Source organism: Arachis hypogaea, chromosome 16 (assembly GCF_003086295.3).
Source record: "Arachis hypogaea cultivar Tifrunner chromosome 16, arahy.Tifrunner.gnm2.J5K5, whole genome shotgun sequence".
Lineage (NCBI taxonomy): Eukaryota > Viridiplantae > Streptophyta > Magnoliopsida > Fabales > Fabaceae > Arachis > Arachis hypogaea.
In genome coordinates, this window is record NC_092051.1 from 1657664 (window position 1) to 1685365 (window position 27702).

Here is a 27702-nt window from a genome sequence, read left to right on the forward strand (position 1 = left end):
TGAACCTAAACACCCAAAAATCACAAAATCTCACTTAATCAAAACCTTAGATTTTCGAAATTTTGAAGAGAAGAACTGAGAAGATTTCGTTGTTACCTCTCCAGTTTCTTGTATGGGTCTTGTAGAGCTCTTCACAAGGAACGCGTAACCGCAAATGGTGCAGCGATCGGAGCTCTATAGCTCAAGATATGAGCTTGAGAAGAATGTAGATCGAGTCCCAGTTTAGGGTGGCTCTTGTGAGGCAGGGCCTGTAAGCATTAAAGATGGAGTATGTACATATTTTAGTAAGTATTTGAGTATGCTTGAATTTTGTGATGAATTAAGCCTCTGGGCGTTTCATGTATGATATGAGTATGCTATGCTATGCTTTTCTTTTTCGTTCCTTGTATTAACTGCTTAATTTATAATTATTCCAATATGCGCGACTAGATACACGATTCTCGACTAGCGCTACAAGCTCATATGTATACACTTAATATATGGTCTAAAGTATCTACAGTCAGGTAAATCGTAGTGCCTGACTGCTAGCCTTGGTCACGATGGGGTAGAAGTTGGGTCGTTACACACTTCACATAAGATCAACAATTCAGATGACTAAGTTATCATCTCTCTATAAATATTTCAATAAACTTAAGTATTTCTCAACCCAATTCTCACATAATAAATTAATTTAAACTCTTGCTTACTTAGGCATTGGAGTCCCTTGCAAGTACTTCTAACCGCCGTCTTAAAGCCAATATGAAGGCTCTTCAAGCACTTTTACTGCCATCTCCAACCTCTTTTATCTAGCTTGTTTACACATAATTACTTTTAGATATACATCGTAACAATGATTATGTTATTTAATAAAAGAATTATACGATTGGTTTAAAAAATATATTTTAAAGTTAAAAAACGTGTATTTCATAGAAACTGAAAAAAATAAAAAATTATGCATTTTAATTTTTTTTGTCAAAAATAGGAGTGTTTTTTGAAAAAAAAAGTATGTTTAATCAATCATATATATTTTTTTAAAATAACATATTTATATATTATAAAATTTATCAATGTTAAATTATTATAACAAAATTATATAATTAAAAATATTTTATAAAAGTACTTATATTTGAACGACATGTGAACAAATAAAATTAAAATTAGTACATTCAAAAATATTGAGAATTTTGAATTAAAAATAAAAAGTAAAGGGATTAATTTGATACATGGTGGACGAAATTGTTACTCATACTTTTCACAACTCAAACAATCCCCGGCAATGACTCTAAAAACTTGATGCACAGAACCATGGTCCAAACATAACTTCACAACTTCGCACAACTAACCAGCAAGTGCACTGGGTCGTCCAAGTAATACCTTACGTGAGTAAGGGTCGATCCCATGGAGATTGTTGGTATGAAGCAAGTTATGGCCATCTTGTAAATCTCAGTCAGGCTGATTTAAATTGGTTAAGAGATTATAATATATTAAAAGATAAATAAAATAGGATAGAGACACTTATGTAAATTCATTGGTGGGAATTTCAGATAAGCGTCTGAAGATGCTGTATGGCTCTAGAACGTCTGCTTTCCTACTGTTTTCATCCAATCATTCTTACTCCTTTCCATGGCAAGCTGTATGTTGGGAGATCACCGTTGTCAATGGCTACCATCCGTCCTCTCAGTGAAAATGTTCCAAATGCGCTATCACCGCACGACTAATCATCTGTCGGTTCTCGATCATGTTGGAATAGAATCCCGTGATTCTTTTGCGTCTGTCACTACGCCCAACACTCGCGAGTTTGAAGCTCGTCACAGTCATTCAATCCCTGAATCCTACTCGGAATACCACAGACAAGGTTTAGACTTTCCGAATTCTCAAGAATGCTGCCAATGGATTCTAGCTTATACCACGAAGATTCTGATTAAGGAATCCAAGAGATACTCATTCAATCGAAGGTAGAACGGAGGTGGTTGTCAGGCACGCGTTCATAGTTTGAGAATGATGATGAGTGTCACAGATCATCACATCCATCAGGTTGAAGTACGAATGGATATCTTAGAATATGAATAAGCATGAATTGAATAAAAGAACAATAGTACTTTGCATTAATACTTGAGGTACAGCAGAGCTCCACACCTTAATCTATGGTGTGTAGAAACTCCACCACTGAAAATACATAAGAACTGGAGATCCAGGCATGGCCAAATGGCTAGCCTCCCCAAATATGAAATATGGTATCCAGAATGTCTAATACAATAGTAATAAGTCTTATTTATACTAAACTAGCTACTAGGGTTTACAGAAATAAGTCTAAGTGCAAAAATCCACTTCCGTGGCCCACTTTGGTGTGTGCTTGGGCTGAGCTTGAGCTTTCCACGTGCAGAGGCTTCTCTTGGAGTTAAACGCCAAGTTGTAACGTGTTTTTGGCGTTTAACTCTGGTTTGTGACGTGTTTCTAGCGTTTTACTCCAGAATACAGCATGGAGCTGGCGTTGAATGCCAGTTTGCGTTGTCTAAAATCAAATAAAGTATGGACTATTATATATTGCTGGAAAGCCCTGGATGTCTACTTTCCAACGCAATTGAGAGTGCGCCATTTGGAGTTCTGTAGCTCCAGAAAATCCATTTCGAGTGCAGGGAGGTCAGAATCCAACAGCATCTGCAGTCCTTTTTCAGCCTGAATCAGATTTTTGCTCAGATCCCTCAATTTCAGCCAGAATTTACCTGAAATCACAGAAAAACACACAAACTCATAGTAAAGTCCAGAAATGTGAATTTTGCATAAAAACTAATAAAAACATCCCTAAAAGTAGCTAGATCCTACTAAAAACTACCTAAAAACAATGCCAAAAAGCGTATAAATTATCCGCTCATCACAACACCAAACTTAAATAGTTGCTTGTCCCCAAGCAACTGAAAATCAAGTAGGATAAAAAGAAGAGAATATACTATAAATCCCAAAATATCAATGAATATCAGTTCTAATTAGATGAGCGGGACTTGTAGCTTTTTGCTTCTGAACAGTTTTGGCATCTCACTTTATCCTTTGAAGTTTAGAATGATTGGCATCTATAGGAACTCAGAATTCAGATAGTGTTATTGACTTTCTTAGTTAATTATGTTGATTCTTGAACACAGCTACTTTATGAGTCTTGGCTGTGGCCCTAAGCACTTTGTTTTCCAGTATTACCACCAGATATATAAATGCCACAGACACATAACTGGGTGAACCTTTTCAGATTGTGACTCAACTTCGCTAAAGTCCCCAGTTAGAGGTGTCCAGAGCTCTTAAGCACACTCTTTTTGCTTTGGATCACAACTTTAACCACTCAGTCTCAAGCTTTTCACTTGGACCTTCATGACACAAGCACATGGTTAGGGACAACTTAATTTAGCCGCTTAGGCCTGGATTTTATTTCCTTGGGCCCTCCTATCCATTGATGCTCAAAGCCTTGGATCCTTTTTACCCTTGCCTTTTGGTTTTAAGGGCTTTTGGCTTTTTGCTCTTGCCTCTTGGTTTAAAAACCTATTAGCTTTTTCTGCTTGCTTTTTCTTTTTCTTTCTTTTCTTTTTCGCATTTTTTTTCGCAAGGTTTTTATTTACTGCTTTTTCTTGCTTCAAGAATCAATTTTATGATTTTTCAGATTATCAATAACATTTCTCTTGTTCATCATTCTTTCAAGAGCCAACAGTTTTAACATTCATAAACAACAATATAAAAAATATGCAGTGTTCAAGCATTCATTCAGAAAATAAAGAGTATTGTCACCACATCAATATAATTAAACTAATTTCAAGGATGAATTCGAAATTCATGTACTTCTTGTTCTTTTGTTTTTAGAACATTTTTCATTTAAGAGAGGTGAAGGATTCATGGAATTATTCATAGCTTTAAGACATAGTTACTAGACACTAATGATCATGTAGTAAAGACACAAAACATAGACAAACATGAAGCATAAAATCGAAAAACATAGAGATAAGAACAAGGAAGTTAAGGAATGAGTCCACCTTAGTGAGGGTGGCTCCTTCTTCTTGAAGAACCAATGGTGTTCTTGAGCTCCTTTATGTCTCTTCCTTGCCTTTGTTGCTCCTCCTTCATAGCTCTTTGATCTTCTCTAATCTCATTGAGAATGATGGAGTGCTCTTGGTGTTCCACCCTTAATTGGTTCATGTTATGACTCAATCCTTCTAGAGAAGTGTTGAGTTCTTCCCAATAGTTTTTTGGAGGAAAATGCATCCCTTGAGGCATCTCATGGATTTCTTGATGATGAGCTTCCTCATGTGTCTGTTGAGATCCATGAATGGGCTCTCTTGTTCGCTCCATCCTCTTCTTAGTGATGGGCTTGTCCTCTTCAATGAGGGTGTCTCCTTCTATGACAACTCCAGCTAAGTAGCATAGATGGCAAATGAGATGAGGAAAAGCTAGCCTTACCAAGGTGGAGGGCTTTTCGGCTACTTTGTAGAGTTCTAGAGAGATGACTTCATGAACTTCTACTTCCTCTCCAATCATGATGCTATGGATCATGATGGCCCGATCCACAGTTACTTCGGATCGGTTGCTAGTAGGAATGATGGAGCGTTGGATGAACTCCAACCATCCTCTAGCCACAAACTTAAGGTTCAGTCTTCTTAATTGAACCGGATTGCCTCTTGAGTCTCTTTTCCATTGAGCTCCTTCCACACATATGTCCATAAGGACTTGGTCCAACCTTTGATCAAAGTTGACCCTTCTAGTGTAGGGGCGTGCATCTTCTTGCATCATAGGCAAGTTGAACGCCAAGCTTACATTCTCCAGACTGAAATCTAAGCATTTCCCCCGAACCATTGTAAGCTAATTCTTTGGGTTTGGGTTCATGCTTTGATCATGATTCCTAGTGATCCATACATTTGCATAGAACTCTTGAACCATTAAGATTCTGACTTGTTGAATGGGGTTGGTAAGAACTTCCTAACCTCTTCTTTGGATCTCATGTCGGATCTTCGGATACTCATTTTTCTTGAGCATGAAAGGGACCTCAGAGATCACCTTTTTCTTGGCCACAACTTCATAGAAGTGGTCTTGATAGGCTTTTGAGATGAATCTCTCCATCTCCCATGACTCAGAGGTGGAAGCAATTGCCTTCCCTTTCCACTTTCTTGAGGTTTCTCTGGCCTTAGGTGCCATCAATGGTTATGGAAAAATAAAAAAGCTATGCTTTTACCACACCAAACTTAGAATGTTGCTCGCCCTCGAGCAAAAGAAGAAAGAATAGAAGAAGAAGAAGAAGATATGGAGGAAAGGGAGAGAGGTGTGTGTTTTGGCCAAGGGGGAGAAGAGAGGGTTGTGTTGTGTGAAAATGAAGAAGGATGGAGGGGTTTATATAGTGGAGGGAGAGGGGATATGGTACGGCCATTTAGGGTGGGTTTGGGTGGGAAGGAGATTTTGAATTTGAAGGTGGGTGGGGTGTATGGGGAAAAGTGGGTGGATGTGATTGGTGAAGGGGTAATAGGAAAGAGAGATTGAGGTGATTGGTGAAGGGGAATAGTATTGTTGGAATGTGTGAAGAAGAGAGAGGGTGAGGTAGGTGGGGATCCTGTGGGGTCCATAGATCCTGAGGTGATCTGTGGGGTCCACAGATCCTGAGGTGTCAAGGATTTCTCATCCCTGCACCAATTAGGCATGTAAATACCCTCCGTATGCAATCCTGGCATTTAACGCCAGACTGCAGCATGTTTCTGGCGTTAAACGCCACTTCCATGCTTGTTTTGGGCGTTCAACGCCAGTCTGTAGCATGTTTCTGGCATTGAACGCCAGCTTGATGCTTGTTTCTGGCGTTAAACGCCAGCCAGATGCTTGTTTCTGGCGTTTAACGCCAGCTCTCCTTAGTGTGCCATCCTGGCGTTTAAACGCCAGACTGCTGCTTGTTTCTGGCGTTTAACACCAGATTCATGCTCTACTCTGGCGTTAAACGCCAGCCAGATGCTCCTTACTGGCGTTTAAACGCCAGTAAGTCTCTCCTCCATGGTGTGCTGTTTCTTCTACTGTTTTTGATTCTGTTTTTAATTTTTGCTATTGTTTTGTGACTCCACATGATCATGAACCTAATAAAACATGAAATAACAATAAAAATATAGATAAATAAAAATTGGGTTGCCTCCCAACAAGCACTTCTTTAATGTCAATAGCTTGACAGTGAGCTCTCATGGAGCTTCATAGATGTTTAGAGCATGATGAAGGCCTCCCAACACCAAACTTAGAGTTTGATTGTGGGGGCTTTGTTTGACTCTGTATTGAGAGAAGCTTTTCATGCTTCATCTCTTTGGTTCCAGAGGAAGGTCCTTAAGCTTTAAACACAAGGGAGTCCCCATTCAATTGAAGGACTAGCTCTCCTCTGTCAACATCAATCACAGCTCTTGCTGTGACTAGGAAGGGTCTTCCAAGGATGATGGATTCATCCTCAACCTTCCTAGTGTCTAAGATTATGAAATCAGCAGGGATGTAAAGGCCTTTAACCTTTACCAACACGTCCTCTACCAATCCATAAACTTGTTTTCTGGATTTGTCTGTCATCTCTAATGAGATTCTTGTAGCTTGTATCTCAAAGATCCCCAATTTCTCCATTACAGAGAGTGGCATAAGGTTTATACCTGAGCCCAGGTCACACAGAGCTTTCTCAAAGGTCATGGTACCTATGGTACAAGATATTAATAATTTACCAGGATCTTGTTTCTTTTGAGGAAAAGTTTGCTGAACCCATGTATTTAGTTTACTAATGAGCAAGGGAGGTGCATCTTCCCAAGTCTCATTACCAAACAACTTGGCATTCAGCTTCATGATGGCTCCTAGATATTGAGCAACTTGCTCTTCAGTTACATCTTCATCCTCTTCAGAGGAAGGATAGTTTTTAGAGCTCATGAATGGCAGAAGAAAGTTCAATGGAATCTCTATGGTTTCTATATGAGCCTCAGATTCCTTTAAATCCTCAATAGGGGACCCTTTAGTGTCCAGAGGAAGTCCCATGAGGTCTTCCTTATTGGGAATCACGTCCTCCTTCTCCCTTGTAGGTTCGGCCATGATGGTCATATCAATGGCCTTGCACTCTCTTTTTGGATTTTCTTCTGTATTGCCTGGGAGAGTACTGGGAGGAGTTTCAGTGACCCTTTTACTCAGCTGGCCCACTTGTGTCTCCAAGTTTTTAATGGAGGACCTTGTTTCAGTCATGAAACTGAGAATGGCCTTAGATAGATCAGAGACTAAGTTTGCCAAGCTAGAGGGATTCTGCTCAGAATTCTCTGTCTGTTGCTGAGATAATGATGGAAAAGGCTTGCTATTGCTGAACATGTTTCTTCCACCATTATTATTAAAGCCTTGCTTCTGTGGGTCCTTCCATGAAAAATTTGGATGATTTCTCCATGAAGGGTTATAGGTGTTGCCAAATGCTTCACCCATGTAATTTACCTCTGCCATTGCAGGGTTCTCAAGATCATAAGCTTCTTCTTCAGAAGATGCTTCTTTAGTACTGTTGGATGCATTTTGCAATCCATTCAGACTCTGAGATATCATATTGACTTGTTGAGTTAATATTTTATTCTGAGCCAGTATGACATTCAGAGCATCAATTTCAAGAACTCCCTTCTTCTAAGGCGTCCCATTACTCACAGAATTCCTCTCAGAGGTGTACATGAATTGGTTATTTGCAACCATGTCAATGAGTTCTTGAGCTTCTGCAGGTGTTTTCTTTAGGTGAATGGATCCACCTGCAGAGTGGTCCAGTGACATTTTAGAGAATTTAGATAGACCATCATAGAATATATCCAGAATGGTCCATTCTGAAAGCATGTCAGAAGGACACTTTTTGGTCAACTGCTTGTATCTTTCCCAAGCTTCATAGAGAGGTTCACCTTCTTTTTGCTTGAAGGTTTGAATACTCTAAGCTTGCTCAGCTTTTGAGGAGGAAAGTACTTAGCCAAGAAGGCTGTGACCAGCTTATCCCAAGAGTCCAGGCTATCTTTAGGTTGTGAGTCCAACCATGTTCTAGCTCTGTCTCTTACAGCAAAAGAGAAAAGCATAAGCCTGTAGACTTCAGGATCAACTCCATTAGTCTTAACAGTATCACAGGTCTGCAAGAACTCAGTTAAAAACTGGTAGGGATCTTCTGATGGAAGTCCATGAAACTTGCAGTTCTGTTGCATTAGAGCAACTAATTGAGGCTTCAGCTCAAAATTGTTTGCTCCAATGGCAGGAATTGAGATGCTTCTGCCATGAAAGTTGGGCTTAGGTGCAGTATAGTCACCAAGCATCCTCCTTGCATTATTATTATTTTCGACTGCCATCTCCTCTTTTTTTTTCGAAAATTTTTGCAAAGTTTTCTCTGAAGTGTTCTGTTTTAGCTTCTCTTAACTTCCTCTTCAGAGTCCTTTCAGGTTCAGGATCTGCTTCAATAAGAATGTTCTTGTCCTTGCTCCTGCTCATATGAAAAAGAAGGGAACAGAAAATAATAATAGGGATCCTCTTTGTCCAGATATAGAGGTTCCTTTATGTGAGTAGAAGAGAAGAAGAATAAGAATGAAGAAGAGAAAAAATTCGAACACAGAGGAGAAGAGAGGGTTCGAATTTTAGGATGAAGGGAAGTGTTAGTGAATAAATAAAATAAATAGGAGGAGATGAGAGAGATAGAATTTCGAAAAATTTTTTTGAAAAAGAGTTAATAATTTTCGAAAATAAAAATTGAAAAAGTAATTAGATGATTTTGAAAAAGATTTTGAAATTAATTTTGAAAAGATAGGAAGTTAGAAAAGATATTTTGAAATTAAAGTTTGAAAAAGATATGATATGGTTGAAAATTAGTTTGAAAAAGATTTTAAAATCAAATTTTGAAAAGATAAGATTTATGAAAAGATATGATTTTTAAAAGATATGATTTTGAAAAGATATGATTTTTTTTTAAAAAAGATAAGATGAAAAAGATATTTTTGAAAAGATATAATTGAAAATTAGTTTGAAAAAGATTTGAATTTTAAAATCACAATTAATGACTTGACTCACAAAAAATCACAAGATATGATTCTAGAACTTAAAGTTTGAATCTTTCTTAACAAGAAAGTAACAAACTTGAAATTTTTGAATCAAAACATTAATTGATGATGTGATTTTCGAAAATATGATGTAAAAAATAAGAAAAAGATTTTGAAAAATTTTGAAAAATTTTCGAAAACAAAGAAAAAAATTTTGATTTTTGAAAAAGATTTTGAAAAGATAAGATATATTTTTTTTTTATTTTTGAATTTTTTATGATGAGAGAGAAAAACAACAAAAAGACTCAATGCATGAAAATTTTTAGATCAAAACAATGAATGCATGCAAGAACACTATGAATATCAAGATGAACACCAAGAACACTTTGAAGATCATGATGAACATCAATAACTTATTTTTGAAAAATTTTTAATGCAAAGAAAACATGCAAGACACCAAAATTAGAAATCTTTCATGTTTGGACACTATGAATGCAAGAATGCATATGAAAAACATCATACAACACAAAATAATAAAATATGAAGATCAAACAAGAAGATTCATCAAGAACAACTTGAAGATCATGAAGAACACATGCATGAATTTTTGAAAAATGCAAGAATAGGATGAACATGCAATTGACACCAAACTTATGACTTGACACTAAACTCAAACAAGAAATATAAAATATTTTTGGTTTTTATGATTTTATTAATTTTTTTTGTATTTTCTTTTATTTTTTTCCGAAAAACATATAGGAAAAAGGAAATAAGAAATTCAAAATTTTTAATATGAATTTCAGGAATCTTTGCAATGTTAGTCTAAAGCTCCGGTCTAGGAATTAGACATGGCTTAATAGCCAACCAATCTTTTCATGAAAGCTCCGGTCCAAAACACTAGACATGGCCAATGGCCAGCCAAGCTTAAGCAAGAACATGCAAGTAATTCATTCAAGTCAAAGCCTCAGTCCAAAAGAATTAGACATGGCTTTACAGCCAGCCAAGCTTCAACAAGTCAACATGTAAAACTAGAATTCATTCTTAAGAATTTTGAATAATTTTCGAAAACAGATGAGAAATTTTTTGAAAGATTTTTTGAAAAATTTTTGAAAATAAAAAAAAATTACCTAATCTGAGGAACAAGATGAACCTTCAGTTGTTCAAACTCAACAATCCCCGGCAACGGCGCCAAAAACTTGGTGGACGAAATTGTTACTCATACTTTTCACAACTCAAACAATCCCTGACAATGGCTCCAAAAACTTGATGCACAGAACCATGGTCCAAACATAACTTCACAACTTCGCACAACTAACCAGCAAGTGCACTGGGTCGTCCAAGTAATACCTTACGTGAGTAAGGGTCGATCCCACGGAGATTGTTGGTATGAAGCAAGCTATGGCCATCTTGTAAATCTCAATCAGGCTGATTCAAATTGGTTAAGAGATTATAATATATTAAAAGATAAATAAAATAGGATAGAGACACTTATGTAAATTCATTGGTGGGAATTTCAGATAAGCGTCTGAAGATGTTGTATGGCTCTAGAACGTCTGCTTTCCTACTGCTTTCATCCAATCATTCTTACTCCTTTCCATGGCAAGCTGTATGTTGGGGATCACCGTTGTCAATGGCTACTGTCCGTCCTCTCAGTGAAAATATTCCAAATGCGCTGTCACCGCACGGCTAATCATATGTCGGTTCTCGATCATATTAGAATAGAATCCCGTGATTCTTTTGCGTCTGTCACTACGCCCAACACTCGCGAGTTTGAAGCTCGTCACAGTCATTCAATCCCTGAATCCTACTCGAAATACCACAGACAAGGTTTAGACTTTCTGGATTCTCAAGAATGCTGCCAATGGATTCTAGCTTATACCACGAAGATTCTGATTAAGAAATCCAAGAGATACTCATTCAATCGAAGGTAGAACGGAGGTGGTTGTCAGGCACGCGTTCATAGTTTGAGAATAATGATGAGTGTCACGGATCATCACATCCATCAGGTTGAAGTACGATTGGATATCTTAGAATATGAATAAGCATGAATTGAATAAAAGAACAATAGTACTTTGCATTAATACTTGAGGTACAGCAGAGCTCCACATCTTAATCTATGGTGTGTAGAAATTCCACCGTTGAAAATACATAAGAACTGGAGGTCCAGGCATGGCCGAATGGCCAGCCTCCCCAAATATGAAATATGGTATCCAGAATGTCTAATACAATAGTAATAAGTCCTATTTATACTAAACTAGCTACTAGGGTTTACAGAAATAAGTCTAAGTGCAGAAATCCACTTCCGTGGCCCACTTTGGTGTGTGCTTGGACTAAGCTTGAGCTTTCCATGTGCAAAGGCTTCTCTTGGAGTTAAACGCCAAGTTGTAACGTGTTTTTGGCGTTTAAACCAGTGTTTCTGGCGTTTTACTCCAGAATACAGCTTGGAGCTGGCATTGAACGCCAGTTTGCATTGTCTAAACTCGAATAAAGTATGAACTATTATATATTTCTGGAAAGCCCTGGATGTCTACTTTCCAACGCAATTGATAGCGCGCCATTTGGAGTTCTGTAGCTCCAGAAAATCCATTTCGAGTGCAGGGAGGTCAGAATCCAACAGCATCTGCAGTTCTTTTTCAGCTTGAATCAGATTTTTGCTCAGATCCCTCAATTTCAGCCAAAATTTACCTAAAATCACAAAAAAATACACAAACTCATAGTAAAGTCCAGAAATGTGAATTTTTCATAAAAACTAATAAAAATATCCCTAAAAGTAGCTAGATCCTACTAAAAACTACCTAAAAACAATGCCAAAAAGCGTATAAATTATCCGCTCATCAATACACGACGTTCAATTTCAAAAATTAAGTTACTTAATGCAAAGTCAGAAACTAATTTGGTACTTTTACAATAATGACATAATAGATAACATGTGAAAGAATAATGTTGCGATACGTGGCACAAACGGACACATAGCACACTCATTACACGTGGCCAAACCATAAAGTAACTCATGTCACTAATGATTCAGGTCATCAAGTCACATCAGCATCCAGTTAACAGAAAATGGGTCAGAGACTAACATAGTATACTCTTACTAATTTTAAAGACATAATTAGTATAATTAAAATTTTAAAAATAATTTTAGTATATAACACCAATCTCATAGATCACTCTAAAGCTTAACTCTAAATAAAATCACACTTTAACTTTGTAAGCTAAGTAAGCTAAGGAAAAGATACATGATTGGTTACTATTTTAACTTTGGCTGCGGATATTTTTGGTTTTATCCAACACGTATCTATTTTGGTCTTTAATATTTGGACCAAATTTTAATTAGTTCTTGATATTTTAAACGTTCTATTTTAGTCTCAAAAAATTTTAAAAGAATTTAATATTGTTCTACAGTTAAATTTAAGGGAGCCACTTCTATCAAGATGGCCAAATCATCTTTTTTTAAAGACACTTTATATCTACCAATTATCTATTGACATGTGGTATAATAATTAGATCTGGTTTAATATGATTAGTTTTTATCAAAATCGGTAATCCAGACCGATTTATATAAACCGGGCCGGATTAGGCTTAAAATATTTTTATTTTTTTTAATTTGAAAACCCTATCCCCTTCCTCTTTTGTCCCTCTCTCACAGTGTCATTGAGCTCGAGCTCTCTGGTCTCTCTCACTGTGGCTCATCGGTTCCAGCACTCAAGGTCTCTCCTCCTCTTGTCTCCGACCTCTCTCACTGTCTCCAGTCGCACTCAAGCTCCCTGGCGCTCTCTGGGTCGTCAGTCTCCACAGTCTCGAACTCAGTTGCGCTAGTCGTCGCCGGCGGCAAAAGCAACAGGTCCCGGTTGTCGTTGCGCGCTCTGTCCCGTTACTATCTTGCTCTCAATCGCGCTTCTTCCTTGCGCTCGTCCTCGCAGGTGGCAGAAGCAACAGGTCCTGGGACTGATCATCGTTGTCGTCTTCTTGCTTCGAGTCTTGCCGTCAGCTTCCTCCCTAATGATGTTGGCTATTACTTCTCATTCGTTAGTTAGTGTAGTACTAAAGTATCATTTGTGTTATACAGAGCGTGCTAGAAAACTTGTTTATTTAGATAATTACCATCCAGAGGATGGTATGATTCTTGCAAATACGACATCTATTGGAATGCAACCAAAAGTTGATGAAACACCTGTTTCTAAGGTTTGCTCCTTTGATATGGCCGTACCAATTAGGCTCTTGTAACATTGTTTTGAGTATGATATTATTGACAATCCTATATGTGGAACGTGAGTGAGTTGAGTGCAGAGAACCAATCATTCTTTTGTTCATGCAGCATGCATTAAAATACTACTTCCTGATTTTTTATGCTGTCTACACACCCAAAATGACTAGATTTTTTACGGAAGCAGAAGAACCAGGAGCTACTGTTGTTACAGGATTGGAGATGTTTCTTGGACAAGCATATGGACAATTTGAGAAGTATACAGGAATGCCAGGTACTATTTTAGTAAATCGATTACCGAATTCAGTGTACTTTCTAATCAGCTTCAGTTCCCCTGTCTGTACCTATTTTGATAGGATTGGGTTAGGGTATCTTATATAATTTCTGTGATTCCATTGTTTGCATATGCAGCACCAAAGCAGCTCTTCAAAAAAAATGATGGAGAATTATTGATAAGGTCTCCAAGCTCTAACTGCTATCTTACTGATCCAATGGGTAAAAAGTTCAAACTTTGCTTTTAATTTATCACTCTATCCCATGTTACATGACACCTATCTCTGAAAAGGCATATTTTCTTTTTTCTACTGCAGAGATCGCCCGTTGTTAGTTCACAGATCTAACAAGCAGGACGATTATTCGCACATTGCTGCATGCACCAGCAAGTTTCAAGTTGCCTTTGAACAGAGAGGAACTTTCTTTAGGGCGTAGTGAGTTATTGCTTTTACCCCCTCCCCTTTTCCCTGTTTCACTTGACTAAATTCATGTATTTTTGACATAAAAGAGTTATTGACAAGCAAAATTATTATTTCGCAAAGAATTTTCCTGTCAATTCTTGAACGCTGCTGCTTTGTATCTAACGTTTGTAAGCAGTAAGATATTTCCTTGTCCGATCAAATATTTGCTGCATCGACAGAGCAACACACAACCACGAGTGAACAATATGCAACCAAGCATGGCTTAGTTATTTCCCCTTTTTATTCTCTTTAAGTGACTGATTAATCATTCAGCTGAGCAATACAATGCCGAATCCAAATTAGGAGGAATATAGCGTAACTAGAACAACAATCAAATCAGATTTTTTATTTTATGGAAGGATTAAATTAAAAGAGTTGATAATGATGCAATATTATTTTGGCAATTTTATTTAGTTCAAGTATATACTTAGGAAGGCTTCGAGAATTTTTTTTGTTAGACATTAACTTTCTAACGTTTTCAATAAACAAAAATATCTAAAATAATACTAATAGAAATTTTCTAAAGAACAGAGGAGTTGGAACTCACAAATCAGGACCAGCTTCTTGTTGCACGAAGCTGGCTGACGGCAGGGTGGAAGCTGACGGTGGGAAGGAAGCTGACGGCGAGACTCGAAACAAGAAGATGACAACGACCATCAGTCCCGGGACCTGCTGCTTCTGCCACCTGCGAGGACGAGCGCAAGGAAGGAGCACGACTGAGAAGGAGACGGTAACGGAACAAAGCGCGTGATGACGACCAGTTCAGGGACTTGTTGCTTCTGCCGCCGGCGACGACTAGCGCAATTGAGTTCGAGACCGTGGAGACTGACGACCCAGAGAGCGCCAGAGAGCTTGAGTGCGAGACCGGAGACAGTGAGAGAGGCTGGAGACGAGAGTGGGAGAGAGCTTGAGTGCCGGAGCCGGTGAGCCACATGAGAGAAACGAGAGAGCTCGAGCTCAGTGACACTGTGAGAGAGGGACAAAAGAGGAAGGGGATAGGGTTTTCAAATTAAAAAAAAGGGTTAACCACTAAAAATGCTCCCAAATTATTCAGACGCTGACAAAAATACTTTCGAATTTTATTATCGACAAAAATACCTTCAAATAATTTAAAAACACAACAAAAATATCTAACAGTAAATATATATTTTCAAAAAATACCTTAGAGGTTAAATTTTCATGTAATATTTTGCAAGCATGATTATAAAAATGAGATATTATTATTCTTAAAATTTGGTAATTTTTTGTTAAGTATATATTTTTTTATAATTTTTTTGTTGACAACCAATAATACTTTTAAAAAATCACAAAAAAATATATATTTAATAAAAAATCATCAAATTTTAATAATAATAATATCTTATTTTTCTAATCATGTTTGCAAAAAATTGCATCAAAATTCAATTTTTAATATATTTTTTGAGAAATACATATTTAATGTTAGTTTTTTTGCAAGATTATCTAACATTAAATATGTATTTCTCAAAAAATACATTAGAGATTGAATTTTGATATAATTTTTTTCAAGAATAATTATAAAAATGAGATATTATTATCCTTAAATTTTGGTAATTTTTTGTTAAGTATATAATTTTTTATAATTTTTTTTGTTAACAACCCATAATAATTTTAAAAAATCACAAAAAAATATATACTTAGTAAAAAATTACCAAATTTTAAGAATAATAATATCTTATTTTTTTAATAATACTTACAAAAAATTACATCAAAATTCAATCTTTAAGATATTTTTTGAAAATATATATTTACTGTTAGGCATTTTTGTTGCGTTTTTAAATTATTTAAGGGCATTTTTGTCGATAATAAAATCCGGGTGTATTTTTGTCAACGTTTGAATAATTCGAGAGCATTTTTAGTGGTTAACCCTAAAAAAAATAAAAATATTTTAAGCATAATCCGGTCCGGTTTATATAAATCGGTCTGGGTTACTGATTTTGATAAAAACCAACCATATTAAACTAGATCTAATCATTATACCACATGTCAATAGTTGATTAGTAGATATAAGGTGTCTTTAAAAAAAAGATGATTTTGCCATCTTGATAGAAGTGGCTCCCTAAATTTAATACCAATAATTAGCATATTTACAAGCTAATATCAACACACCAATGATCACTAATGTAAAAAATTTTTTGTTAATTATTTAAGTCAAATTTAATGGTTAGGTAACATTAAATTCGTTTGAAATATTTTGAGACTCAAATAGGATGTTTAAAATATTAGAGACTAAATTAGGATTTGAGTCAAATGTTCGAAACTAAATTATTAATTAATACTTTACCCATACAAAAAATAATTATTTTGAGCGTAAAATGTATCTTTTATCCTTAAAATTTGTAATTCTTTTTAAAAATATCTCTAGCATTTAATTTTATTTAATTTTGTCTCTAACATTTTTATTTATTCAATTTTGTCCTTAACGTTTTTTATTGTTTTAAAATTATTCCTAAACGTTTTTAATTTTGCCTCCAATATTTTAGATGGAGTTAACATCCACAGATAATTTTGATAAAAATTGAAAACTTTAGAAACAAAAATTGAATATAATTAAACAATCAAGAATATTTTTGAAAAAAATAGAAGACAAAAAAAAATTTTACTGAATACAATATACGCACACGTGTAAATTTAAGGTATATGAAAATAAAATTGTATCTATTATTAGCATAATATAACAAGAGATAATGATTGATAATCATATTATTAGTATTATAGAGATTCTCATGCATTCAAATCAAGCAAAAATCAAGGAACACTTTCTTGTTTCAGCGAAGACTCAACAGATCAGAGATCCTACTTTCATTCTAAAAAAAGGTTCCTAACTCTTCACACAGTAACTTAAATAACTTCCTCCTCATTCATATCACTTTTGTGTTTTAAGAACACAACCAATTAGCGCGTATTGTATTCAATTCGATTCAATTCGGGATCGGGAACAAGATCTGATTCTAGATGGACATTGAAGCAGCGTCTAACGTTGTTCCCGCCACACACAAAAGTGTCGATGTCGATGATGATGGCAGATCCAAAAGAACCGGTTTGCGATCTCTCTCCCTTCTAATTAATTACTCTTCTTTCTTTTTCTTTTCTTTTCATTTTCTTTCAGTTATCTTCTTCACCATGTCTCCGATCCTCATCCTAAGAATGAATAATTGAATATCATGCAAATTTCGAAGAAAATTCGATCCTTTACTTGCTTTCTTTTTTACTAACCTTTAATGGAAAATTAATATTTTATGCTAATTGTATTATTAAGTTTTAAGAAAACGGTTTCGCGTTGAGGGATTTCAATAATATGCATAAGTTCTTACGTTTAAATCACACTACTCTTTAAGTTTAAGGTAACCAATCATGTAATCATTTTGAATAGAAATAGAACCTTCCCATATCATGCATGCCTAACAATTTTCTATTTCTTAAACAATATAAGAACTTTAATGCATTTAATATCACAAAAAAATTTAAAAAAATATGTGTACAAAAAATCAATGATATATATTATTTTAAATATTTTTAATATATATTTTATATTTCAATGTGTATTCTACACATGTTATTAAGTAACATGCATGTAAAATAGTTGGAAAAACATTATTGCTATTTTTAAGAAAAAAATAGAAAAATATTTTATCAAAACTTATTATATTTGAATATTTTTTCCTTTATTTTTAGAGTTTAATTTTGATACACTCAAATTGTAAAGCGTGTTTTACAGAGTCTTGTAATTACATTCGTTTTTTTAAATGATCATTCACACGATCAATGTAAAAGATAGTTATTTTTACTGATTTAGTGTTACGTAATTGAATGCACGTATAAAACTATTTTACATTGACAGTGTATTAAAATTAAATTTTTATTTCTAAAACAATTTTGCTTGTCATCATATGGAGTATCTTGTTAACCTGTATAACAATTCCTCAGAAGAAAATCAGAAAGAACAGTGCACTAGGAAACTTTGCTAATTATTAAAACACATATTTGCCTAATAAAAATATGAATCTATTAAATAAAAATTAATTTTATATTTATACTTTGATGAAAATTTAAGACTATATTTTCCTAAGATAGGATTTAAATCTTCTCATGTCTTATCATGTATCCATTTTAACCGTACCTTTGATTATAATCGATTATTTATAGAGAGTGGAATAGTATAAATCTTTTTTGTTGTTGGTAAAAATGTCGAAAATGATACTAAGAATAATTTTTTATTTATATTTTGTTAAATGTTGATATTTGAGATTTTGTTTTTCGTCATTCCACTTTATTATCCGTTAGTTTTTACCAATTTATTTATAAATAATGCTACATATTTAAATTCTTTTATGAATTAAATTCAATTAAATTAAACAATAAAACTTAAAATAACATTATTTATGTTAGACTGAAAATTAAAACTGTTACGTGCAGGGGATGTATTGACGGCAACAACACACATAATAACAGTTGTAATTGGGGCAGGAGTGTTGGCACTTGCATGGGCCATGGCCCAACTTGGATGGATAGCAGGCATTGGCATTATGATTGCATGTTCATGCATCTCCATTCTCACTTACAATTTCATAGCTGATTGTTATAGATATCCTGACCCTGTTACTGGCAAGAGGAATTACACTTATATGCAAGCCGTCAACTCATATTTAGGTATTTAAGAATAAAGACACAAGATAGATAAACCCTAATATATAATTTGATAACTCATAAAATGCAAGCCAATTATAAATTCATATTTTAATGAATTTCTCAATCTCAAATGGATAAATAGGTGGGAAAATGCATGTGTTTTGCGGATTGATCCTATATGGGAAGCTGGCTGGTGTGACAGTGGGATATGCAATCACCACTTCTACAAGCTTGGTGTAAGTTACAACAATTCACAAACTAATAACATGCATCTATATATTAATAACATTTATTAAGTGTGTATGTGCATGTGATAGGGCTATAAAGAAAGCAATTTGCTTCCATGAAAAAGGGCACGATTCTTATTGCAAGTTTTCAAATAATCCCTACATGATTGGTTTTGGGATTGGGCAAATTTTCTTGTCCCAAATTCCAGACTTCCACAAATTGACATGGCTCTCAACCATTGCTGCTATCACCTCTTTTGGTTATGCATTTATTGGAAGTGGACTTTCCCTAGCAGTGGTGCTCTCAGGTTATTACTTGTACCTATATTTTTCCCTAAGCTTTCCGACATTAATTTCAAAGATTTTATTCAAAAGCAATTTTCTTTGTAAAATTACTTAAAAGGACATTTTGGGTATGAGCAGGAAAAGGACAACCAACTAGTTTAACTGGAGTCAAAGTTGGAGCAGACCTAACTGAAGCAGATAAAATTTGGAGGGTCTTTAGTGCTATGGGAAACATTGCACTTGCTTGTTCTTTTGCCACTGTTGTTTATGACATAATGGTATGTTATTTGTACTTATTTTGTCTTATACAGAAAATCCACTGTCAAATGTGCGGTACTAACGGCATTATTTCATTTGATTGATCCTTTCATGGTGTTTAATATATTTAGGACACATTGAAATCAGATCCACCGGAGAACCAACAAATGAAGAAGGCAAATGTTATAGGGATCACTATGATGACAGTATTGTTCCTTGCATGTGGTGGACTTGGCTATGCTGCTTTTGGGGAACACACACCAGGCAACATCCTCACTGGCTTTGGATTCTATGAGCCCTTTTGGTTGGTTGCTCTTGGTAATGTTTGCATTGTCATTCACATTGTGGGAGCATATCAGGTTTGTTATCATTACTATTATTTCGTCCAAGATTTCTTAGCATATCAATTTTGTCAACTTGAATAATCAAAAGAGCAAACTTTATTTCATACCATACCAACTTCTTTTGCAACCATAGTACATCGATATAAACTTACTAATTTGACTATTAATTATTTTGTTAAAGAACATACGATACAAACGTTATATGTATAAATATATATAAATACGTAGTCGTTGATTTTTTTCAGTTCATTAAAGATTTTTGTTTTTCATAATATTTTAGGACAAAGTATATTTTCTATTATAATATTTGCAAAAAGTTTAAAAAATACCACTATTTCTTCGTCATTCAAGATGAGCAAAGTATTTTTGGTATTTTTACTTAATGAAGAAAAGTCCAAGAATTAAGTGAAGGAGTTTTTGGTATTTTAATTTTTTTTTTTTTTGCGAATCCATTAGAGAGCCAATGGAATATTCAGAATAAAATATTATTAATTTTTTTTTGTGAATCCACTAGAGAGCTAATGGAATATCCAGAGTAAAATACAATATGTACAATGGGCTGTTTATTTGGCTCAATATGAGTTAAAAAAATGAACATCCAGAGTAAAATACTATTAATTTTTTAAACACAATACACCCATACTATCCAGAATAACCATCCGAGTACCAGAGATAATAAACATCTAATATCCTATTGAATCGAACACCCCTAAATCCCCATTGTACACATTATACATATACTTCATTGGCTCTCTATACTTCTTCTTTATATATTACTGTTTACATGAATACAATGTAGATATATTAAGAGAGGAAAAGATAACTAATTACATGTATAATTAATTGACAGAATCACTCTTTTTCAAAAACTTATTCCAATAATATCTGTTTTTGAATTGTATAAGAAGCATTATGCCTAATGTTTTCGAAATCTACCCTTGTGTGACAGGTGATGGCTCAACCATTTTTTCGCATAGTTGAGATGGGTGCTAACATAATGTGGCCACATTCAGATTTCATAAACAAAGAACACCCAACAAAATTGTGGATCTTCAAATTCAGGTTGAATATGTTTAGGTTAGTTTGGAGGACAATATTCGTTGTAATTGGGACAATAATTGCCATGGCTATGCCTTTCTTCCACGCATTTCTTGCCCTACTTGGAGCAATTGGGTTTTGGCCACTCATTGTGTTTTTCCCCATACAAATGCACATTGCTCAGAGGAACATAAAAGTAGCTTCGTTAAAGTGGTATGCACTCCAACTTTTGAATTTCACATGCTTCCTTATTACGGTGCTTGCAGCAATTGGTTCCATTCGTGAGATCAGCAAGAATATCAGCAAATACAGGATATTCACCTATAAACAATAGTTCATAGTACATTTGGAAACAATAATAGAGATTTTGTAGTTACATATACCTAGATTTTATTTTCCTATGTTGCTGTGCTTCAAAAGGATGTGCTTCAAAAGGACCTGAGTGGAGAAAACTAGTCAGTAATAACCATGCATGATTAAATTCTTATCACTACTAATTGATCTTAGTTGCAATATATGAAGTACTACTTATAGTTTGACATTCAAAAATTGAATAAGCTAAAACGACAAAAATATAGAGATTGAATTAAATTCCTCTAAAGTAAAAAATCTGATAAAGTAAGAGTTTAATCACCTTTAAATTAAGACAGTAAAAGTTACATATGATAAAAATTACAAAGTCAATGATAATTAACTTTTTTTGTCACTTTACAATTTTTCTCATTTCAGTGAATCTTTTTCCATAGAAATTAGTGCAACATATTAATTAGTTATAGGAACTGTTAGTAACAAGTTAATCACACAAACCACTAACCATAACAATATGCATGTTCTTTATTTATTCTTATACAATCCCTACCAACATACAAGAAGACATATAATGAGCCTAAAAAAGAATATTAATCTTACAATTCTAACATTCAATGGAGCTGCTTTTAGCTTGTGCTGAAGAGATAATTTTTTATTGCTGATGAAAAAGGCACACTAAGAAGAATTTAAATATAGTCATCTTTTTGTAAAACCGTGACCATAGCAGTTTATGATCATGGTTTTAATGTGACCGTAACTTATCTATGGTCACCATATTTTAAAACCGTGACCATAGCTTACTCTATGGTCACCCTTTTAAAAAACCGTGACTATAGTTATCTATGGTCATCCTATTTTAAAATCGTGACCATAGCTTATTCTGTTTTCTGAAATTTATTTTTCTAAAAGAATAATCACATCCCAAAATAAGTCTAAAAAGGAGAAATTCAAAAAATCTAAATCGTAAAATTTACATTATAAGTTAGATATATTTTTAGTTCAAACAACAAAAATTAATATACTTGAGTGAATACACTTGTCTCGATCTTATTTCTAAACAATGATATATATTAACACTAAGTACTTCTAGGAGCTAAAGCTTAGCCAAGATTAGTTGTAACTAACTCTAAACTAACTTCAGAGATGTGATGTCAATTTGTCCTTTTCCTTGACATATTTGTTTCTTTTGATCCTCAGCGTTGATAACAATAACTTCGAACAATCAGGTGATTTACTCAGCAACACTGGAAACAACAAACCTACACAAGAATTGTAACACCTTATCTATCAAAATGTCACGCTTCCGGCTGCGCCACTCTGATAGCTCGGGTATTACGACGATTTTAAATATTTAATACTAAAATATGAGCCTATTTAAAAATTTTAAATCGTTTAACCACTCAAGAAACTTCTTATCGGATAACATACAACCACATTTATAAAACAAACCGCAATACTTACAAAAGATACATATACATATATCTACATAGAGTTAATATTACAAGCATTACATAATCAAATATCCTATCCCTCTTGTGAAGACTTGTAAAATTAAAGGCGAGGGAAACATAAATGCTAAAATCAATACAAAAGTATCATCTAAACAAAGAGAAATAAGCTGTTCCAAACTCGTCGTCCATAACCTGAAAAGGAAAAAGCCTCTAGGGGAGTGAGAACATCGTCCTTGAAAGGGTTCTCACCGTAGGGTTACAGAATTGTTATAATAAGATACGAATGTAAAACCATTTTTAATGTGCAGTGATTAATAACCGCCTTGTGCTTCTTTTCAAAACCAAAGAATTAATATTCAAAATCCGAAATCCTTTCTAAAAGGGAAAGCTGTTAGTTTTTCAGAAATCTAAAAACCTTTTTAAAAGTCTTTCCTAGATAGCATGAATGATCAAACTGTTCCAAGCATAGGTTCATTACGTCTATGCTGAACCAGTTTAGTTTTTCATACTTTTCTAAACCACAAGCACAAACCAAACACAGCCTTCAGCCCATTTCATAATCAACCACGGCTTTAGGCCCAAGCAACTCACTCAACAACCAACTCATCACAATCCAACCAATTTTCAGTCACAAACAAAAGTAAGAAGGTCCAAACACAATCAAGCAGTTATATCAAGTAGAACAATTAGCAATTAAACATAAATATTCACATAAGCAAACAAATTACAATATGCACACCCAAACAATGTCATATAAATGCATATGATGCATGCCTGTCCTACTGGCCATGAGCTCACGTGTCGGTTATTTTGCCAGAACCCGACACATCTGGTAGCTAACCCAGACATTGGTCTCTAGGTTGCGCATCTCCAGAAGGATCATAAACGAAGGAGAGTGCCTTTCCGCATCGAAGGAGTGTGCCTTTCCACCTTTCAACCAGAGAAGAACATGGGGGATACAATACGAAGGAGAATGCCTTTCTACCTTCCCCACATTCACATTACGACAAGAGAGGGAATTTCCACCCTCAACTTGCCATCCAAACATATTTCCAAATTAATACGCAAGCGGGATTACCACCAGACCTTGCCATGCCTCATCATATTCTCAGTAACATCCACAGTCACTCAGACTTAAAATCTTATTTCAAAAACCAGTCTTGGCCCACTTTCAAATCACAAACGTATTCAGTTCACATATTGCCAAGAACCCCTTTTTCTTAAGTAAATGTTCTTTTCAAAACTTCCAAACAACTTCATAACCAAGCCAAATTCAAAATCTTTTCTGACAGATTAAAAATCACTCGTTTTCAAATCATTCGCTCCATCGTTTTGAAATCAAGAGTTATTAATCAACAACTTTGGCAAAGACTCAAGACCCTAGGAAAGAATAACCTGCCTCATTTCTTAAACTTCTTATAAATCCTCAGAATCATAGTTATCTAAGTGGAAATCAATTAAAATGAAGATTTAAAATCAAAACCAAAGCATGCAAGCCAAAAGTTCCGAACCAGTTTCAAAACCAAAATTATTTAAGCCCAAAGACCAAATTTCTTTTCGTTCTTAAATCGGAAACTTTCTCAAAGGCTCGGATTTGTTTAGTTAAAATTTAAAGAATACTTCAAAACATAGGCCCCTTCATATTTAAATCAATCGGGAAACATAAACTTTTATTAACCAGCTTAAACTCGAAACACCAATTTCTTAATAAATTAAGGATCAATTCATAGAACCTCTCAAATCCAAATCCTTTTCTAAATCACATTTTGAAACAAAATCTAAATTTTTATGAAAATTAGGCAGCATCTCCCCTAAAACTTGGACTTTGCCACCCTTTCGGGTCTCAACCAAACCAGTCCTCAACTCTTTTCCAAAGGGTCCAAGACCAAATCAGTTTCCAATAACACAATTCAGACTTTTAAAATATCAAAAATCATTTCAAGCCAAACCAATTAGAAATCTCAATTTTAATAAAATTGGACATTATCTCAGTCAAGCAGACAACCATATTCATCTAAGATAAACCAAACAATGCATAAGACTTACATAATCACCAGAAAAGCATTTCACTCGTCAGATCAATTTATAACAATTCCACTTTAAAATAAATTAGTTTTATAAAAACCCCTACCTCGGTAAGCAAAACCATAATCCAAACGTGTCAACTGAGCTCTTTTCTCTCAGCCCGGAATCAACAGCAACCAAAACCTCAGCTCCGCTTGCTTTCTCCATAGCAGAACAGCCTCAATCGCGACATGCAAACTCAATTTCTAATTCCTAAAAATATTAATATCGCGAAAATCTTAAAACCCATAACGACAAACTAACGATGAGGTTTCGAAATAGAGTACACTTACGGTAACAGCAGAACTGAGCAGCCGCAATCCCAAACTGACTCGACGGGAGCTTCGACAACGACTAGAAATTCTGGTGGTTCAACGGCAACCTAAAAATTCGACATGAAAACCTCGGAGCTCAACCCTATGGTAACCAAGATCTCAGAATCTCTAGCCAAACATAACAGAATATTGATTTCAAAGGTTTCGGAATGAAATGCTTACCAAGACGATGAGGGTTCCACTGGTGGTCACCAGCAACGGCGGTTATGGCGGCGGACAGCCTAACGGCGACAGAAGTCACAACGGCGCGAATCAGAGGCACGAATGGCGGTGATGGTGTCCACGACGACGACACAGCGGCAGCGCTGGTTCTTCCCACCTCGTCATGGTTCAGGCTCAGTCTCTCCTTTCTCATCTGGGCTCGACGGTGACACAGGCTTCGGGGAACGGCGACGCCAACCTCTCCTCGCGCGGCCCTCTCCCTGGGTTTTGGTCTTCCTCCGTGACGGCGTGCAGTAGAACGCGATAATCGGTTCGGCGGCAGCAGGCAGCGACGCCATGGTGGCTGGGTCGTGACGTGACGACGGCTGGGCGGCGAGTTTGGTGGCGGATCAGCGGCAGGGGACAGCTCTCCGTCGCTCTCTCTCTCTGGTCTCCCTCTTGACGGCATAGCGGCGACGACGGTGACAGTGATGCCCATCGGCACTGCCTCCCTCTCTTCCCCCTTCTCCCTTACCATAGCTCCCCTCTTCTCTCATCCCTTTCTTTCGTTTCTCTCCTTTTTTTTTTCTTTGTTTTGAGTGTTAGTGAGCTGGGTGGTGGGTTGTGTGGGCTAACCGTGGGTGTGGGGTGAGTGGGGTAAGGTGAGTGTCTTTTAGTTAGGGTTAGGATAGAAAATTAGGTTTAGATAAAATTAGGATTAGGTTAGAATTTTAGTTTAGGTATTTTTTGTGAACAATAGGGATAGTAGTGTAATTTTATGAAATAAATAAAAAGTAGGATAATAATAAAAAACAAATTAAATATAAAGTATCCATCTTTAAAAAAAATATCTTCTAATTAATAATCTTTAAATAATTTTCGGTTAAATACCAATTTAGTGAAGATTGGAGATAAGTAAATTAATCCTCTTTTATTTATAAAATAAGGTTAAAATCTATATATTAAAATTAAGACATCAAATACTCATTATTTTTCAATTATAAGGACTCTAAATAATAAATAAGAGTTTACTCAACCTTTATATATAGAAATTTTCAAAAATATTATCTTAAATAAATATAATGGATCATAAATAATTTATTAATTTCTTTTCAAAATTCGGGGTCTTACATCCTACCCCTCTTATGAAAATTTTCGTCCTCGAAAATTAACTTAATACACAATATACTAAAATAGTTTTGAATACTTTACTTTTGTATACTTTAGAAAAGTAGAGGTCTTGCCATATATATACATATAATTTTTCAAATACCGGATGACTCGTAAAACTTAAATGTAAGGGAAAAGCATGGTCTAAGCAAAAGTTAAGAGATGGTTAAAACAAAAATGTTACAGGGGGTTACTATTTTACCAAAACTTGGAGCACAAGAAGGTGTAAGTGTTCAAGTTAGGTGTTTGCAAAAACAAAGGGGTATCTAGGTGGCAAAGGTTTGAAAACAGGTCGACTTGAACAAACAGGATAACGTCTGCGCATAGAGTTTGTACCAACTTCAGAGCTTCAACTTCTCAACTTCATTAGTCACTTCAGAAACCCATAACCCGTCACAAGCCTAACATCCACAAATTTTTACGAGGAACAAACTGCCACACTCTTCATAATGTTGCACACTTACCGCTTCACCTTCTATATCCATAAACCACTTCTTAAAGAACTAATGTATCGCTTACTATACCTAAAAGTCGCACGCGACACTACAGCAATTCTCGTGCCTATTCAGAAGTATACAAGACCTTGGAAAAGGACACGCGACAAAGACAAAATCCACAAGAGCTTGAAAGGATTGTTGAGATCACAAGTAATCAAGAATGAACAAGGAGTGAAAAGTGCCAGAAAGGAGTTTAGTTTGGCAATCTCAAGAATGACTCCCGAATCAATGAAATTCGATGGGAATAATAAAAGAAAAGTAGTGTTGTAATTTGAGCAAAGTCAAGTTGAATCAAAAAAGTTAGAAGCTTATAGAAGAAGAATGCCTTAAACTTAAGACAAAGTTTATAAAACTTGAGTTAGGATTAAGAGTACCTTCGAATGCATTGCTCATAAAGAATAGAATTTTTTTTTCAAAACCCATCTCACATTCTCAAAGAAAAGGCGTAACCAACATTTTGCAAAAGAATAACAAGAGTATGAATGTGGCATCACTTAATGCAAATTTCATGTTTAAATAGATTATGTAGAGTTTTTAAAACAAAATGAACACTAGCTTGACTAAAAGCAAATTATTTCCTCAAATATTTAGAAAGATAGTTAGGTGCACAACTTAACCAAAAGTATACATAAAACTCGAAAGAAAAATAAAAGTTTGTTCAAAATTTTCTCAAAGCTCATGTTCAATCAAATGTGTGTAAAGGTTATAACAAAGATAGAAGAAGTCAAACATTATTTAGAAAAGAAAAATTCGAGGTAAAAATTTTCGTAAACACACTTTTATCACAAGCAGGGTTCCGCGTATGCACGATAAGTTTTTTTTTTTAGAATTTCACGTAAAGAAGTGTACGCTATGTCAAAACAATCTTATCAAAATTTAATAAATGGCTTTTAGTTACAATCAAGCTAGAAAATTTTAATTTGAAACTTCTTCAAAAAGAATTCAAAACATCTTCAAAATAATTCAAAACAAGACTCCAAAAGTATACTTGAAATTACTACTTTTGCGGGAATATTCAGG

The 27702-nt window shown here is 35.0% G+C and overlaps 3 protein-coding genes and 1 long non-coding RNA gene across 10 annotated transcripts; 2 read left to right on the forward strand and 2 right to left on the reverse strand.

Moving 5' to 3' along the window:
* Positions 1-11024: 11024 nt before the first annotated feature.
* Positions 11025-14935, reverse strand: LOC140179673 (uncharacterized). The gene is made up of 2 exons (XR_011873435.1): positions 14464-14935; positions 11025-11660 (listed from the first exon to the last, which is right to left on the reverse strand). It is a non-coding gene; the product is annotated as an uncharacterized lncRNA (long non-coding RNA).
* Positions 14936-16679: 1744 nt separating this feature from the next.
* LOC140172983 (amino acid permease 1-like) lies at positions 16680-19232 on the forward strand. The gene is made up of 5 exons (XM_072219580.1): positions 16680-16974; positions 18351-18584; positions 18706-18799; positions 18881-19108; positions 19214-19232. The coding sequence occupies exons 1-5, from the start codon at positions 16890-16892 to the stop codon at positions 19230-19232; spliced, it is 660 nt and encodes a 219-aa protein (XP_072075681.1). The 5' UTR covers positions 16680-16889.
* Positions 19221-21230, forward strand: LOC112754501 (amino acid permease 8-like). Its single transcript, XM_025802156.3, has 3 exons — positions 19221-19353; positions 19465-19692; positions 20627-21230. The coding sequence occupies exons 1-3, from the start codon at positions 19300-19302 to the stop codon at positions 21047-21049; spliced, it is 705 nt and encodes a 234-aa protein (XP_025657941.3). The 5' UTR covers positions 19221-19299; the 3' UTR covers positions 21050-21230.
* LOC112758619 (uncharacterized) lies at positions 20367-25660 on the reverse strand. 7 transcript variants are annotated; one of them, XM_072219631.1, is made up of 4 exons: positions 25037-25660; positions 24833-24956; positions 24607-24752; positions 20367-21153 (listed from the first exon to the last, which is right to left on the reverse strand). In XM_072219631.1, exons 1-2 carry the CDS (start codon positions 25551-25553, stop codon positions 24922-24924), a joined length of 552 nt encoding a protein of 183 aa, XP_072075732.1. In that variant the 5' UTR covers positions 25554-25660; the 3' UTR covers positions 20367-21153; positions 24607-24752; positions 24833-24921. The 7 variants fall into 7 exon arrangements, with proteins under 7 accessions (XP_072075732.1, XP_072075735.1, XP_072075731.1 ...); XM_072219634.1 differs by having other exon boundaries at positions 24833-24921; positions 25037-25658; XM_072219630.1 differs by lacking the exon at positions 20367-21153 and adding an exon at positions 21978-22667.
* Positions 25661-27702: the final 2042 nt, after the last annotated feature.

Excerpts from the sequence above, each read along its gene's own strand:
- LOC140172983 (XM_072219580.1), top strand. The coding sequence starts at position 16,890 with ATGGACATTGAAGCAGCGTCTAACGTTGTTCCCGCCACACACAAAAGT. Across the intron at positions 16,975-18,350 it reads TGGCAGATCCAAAAGAACCG|GGGATGTATTGACGGCAACA; the intron begins GTTTGCGATCTC and ends TGTTACGTGCAG. Across the intron at positions 18,800-18,880 it reads ACCACTTCTACAAGCTTGGT|GGCTATAAAGAAAGCAATTT; the intron begins GTAAGTTACAAC and ends TGCATGTGATAG.
- LOC112754501 (XM_025802156.3), top strand. The coding sequence starts at position 19,300 with ATGGGAAACATTGCACTTGCTTGTTCTTTTGCCACTGTTGTTTATGAC. Across the intron at positions 19,354-19,464 it reads CTGTTGTTTATGACATAATG|GACACATTGAAATCAGATCC; the intron begins GTATGTTATTTG and ends TAATATATTTAG. Across the intron at positions 19,693-20,626 it reads ACATTGTGGGAGCATATCAG|GTGATGGCTCAACCATTTTT; the intron begins GTTTGTTATCAT and ends CTTGTGTGACAG.
- LOC112758619 (XM_072219631.1), bottom strand. The coding sequence starts at position 25,553 with ATGGTAAGGGAGAAGGGGGAAGAGAGGGAGGCAGTGCCGATGGGCATC. Across the intron at positions 24,957-25,036 it reads GTGGAACCCTCATCGTCTTG|GGTTGAGCTCCGAGGTTTTC; the intron begins GTAAGCATTTCA and ends TGGTTACCATAG.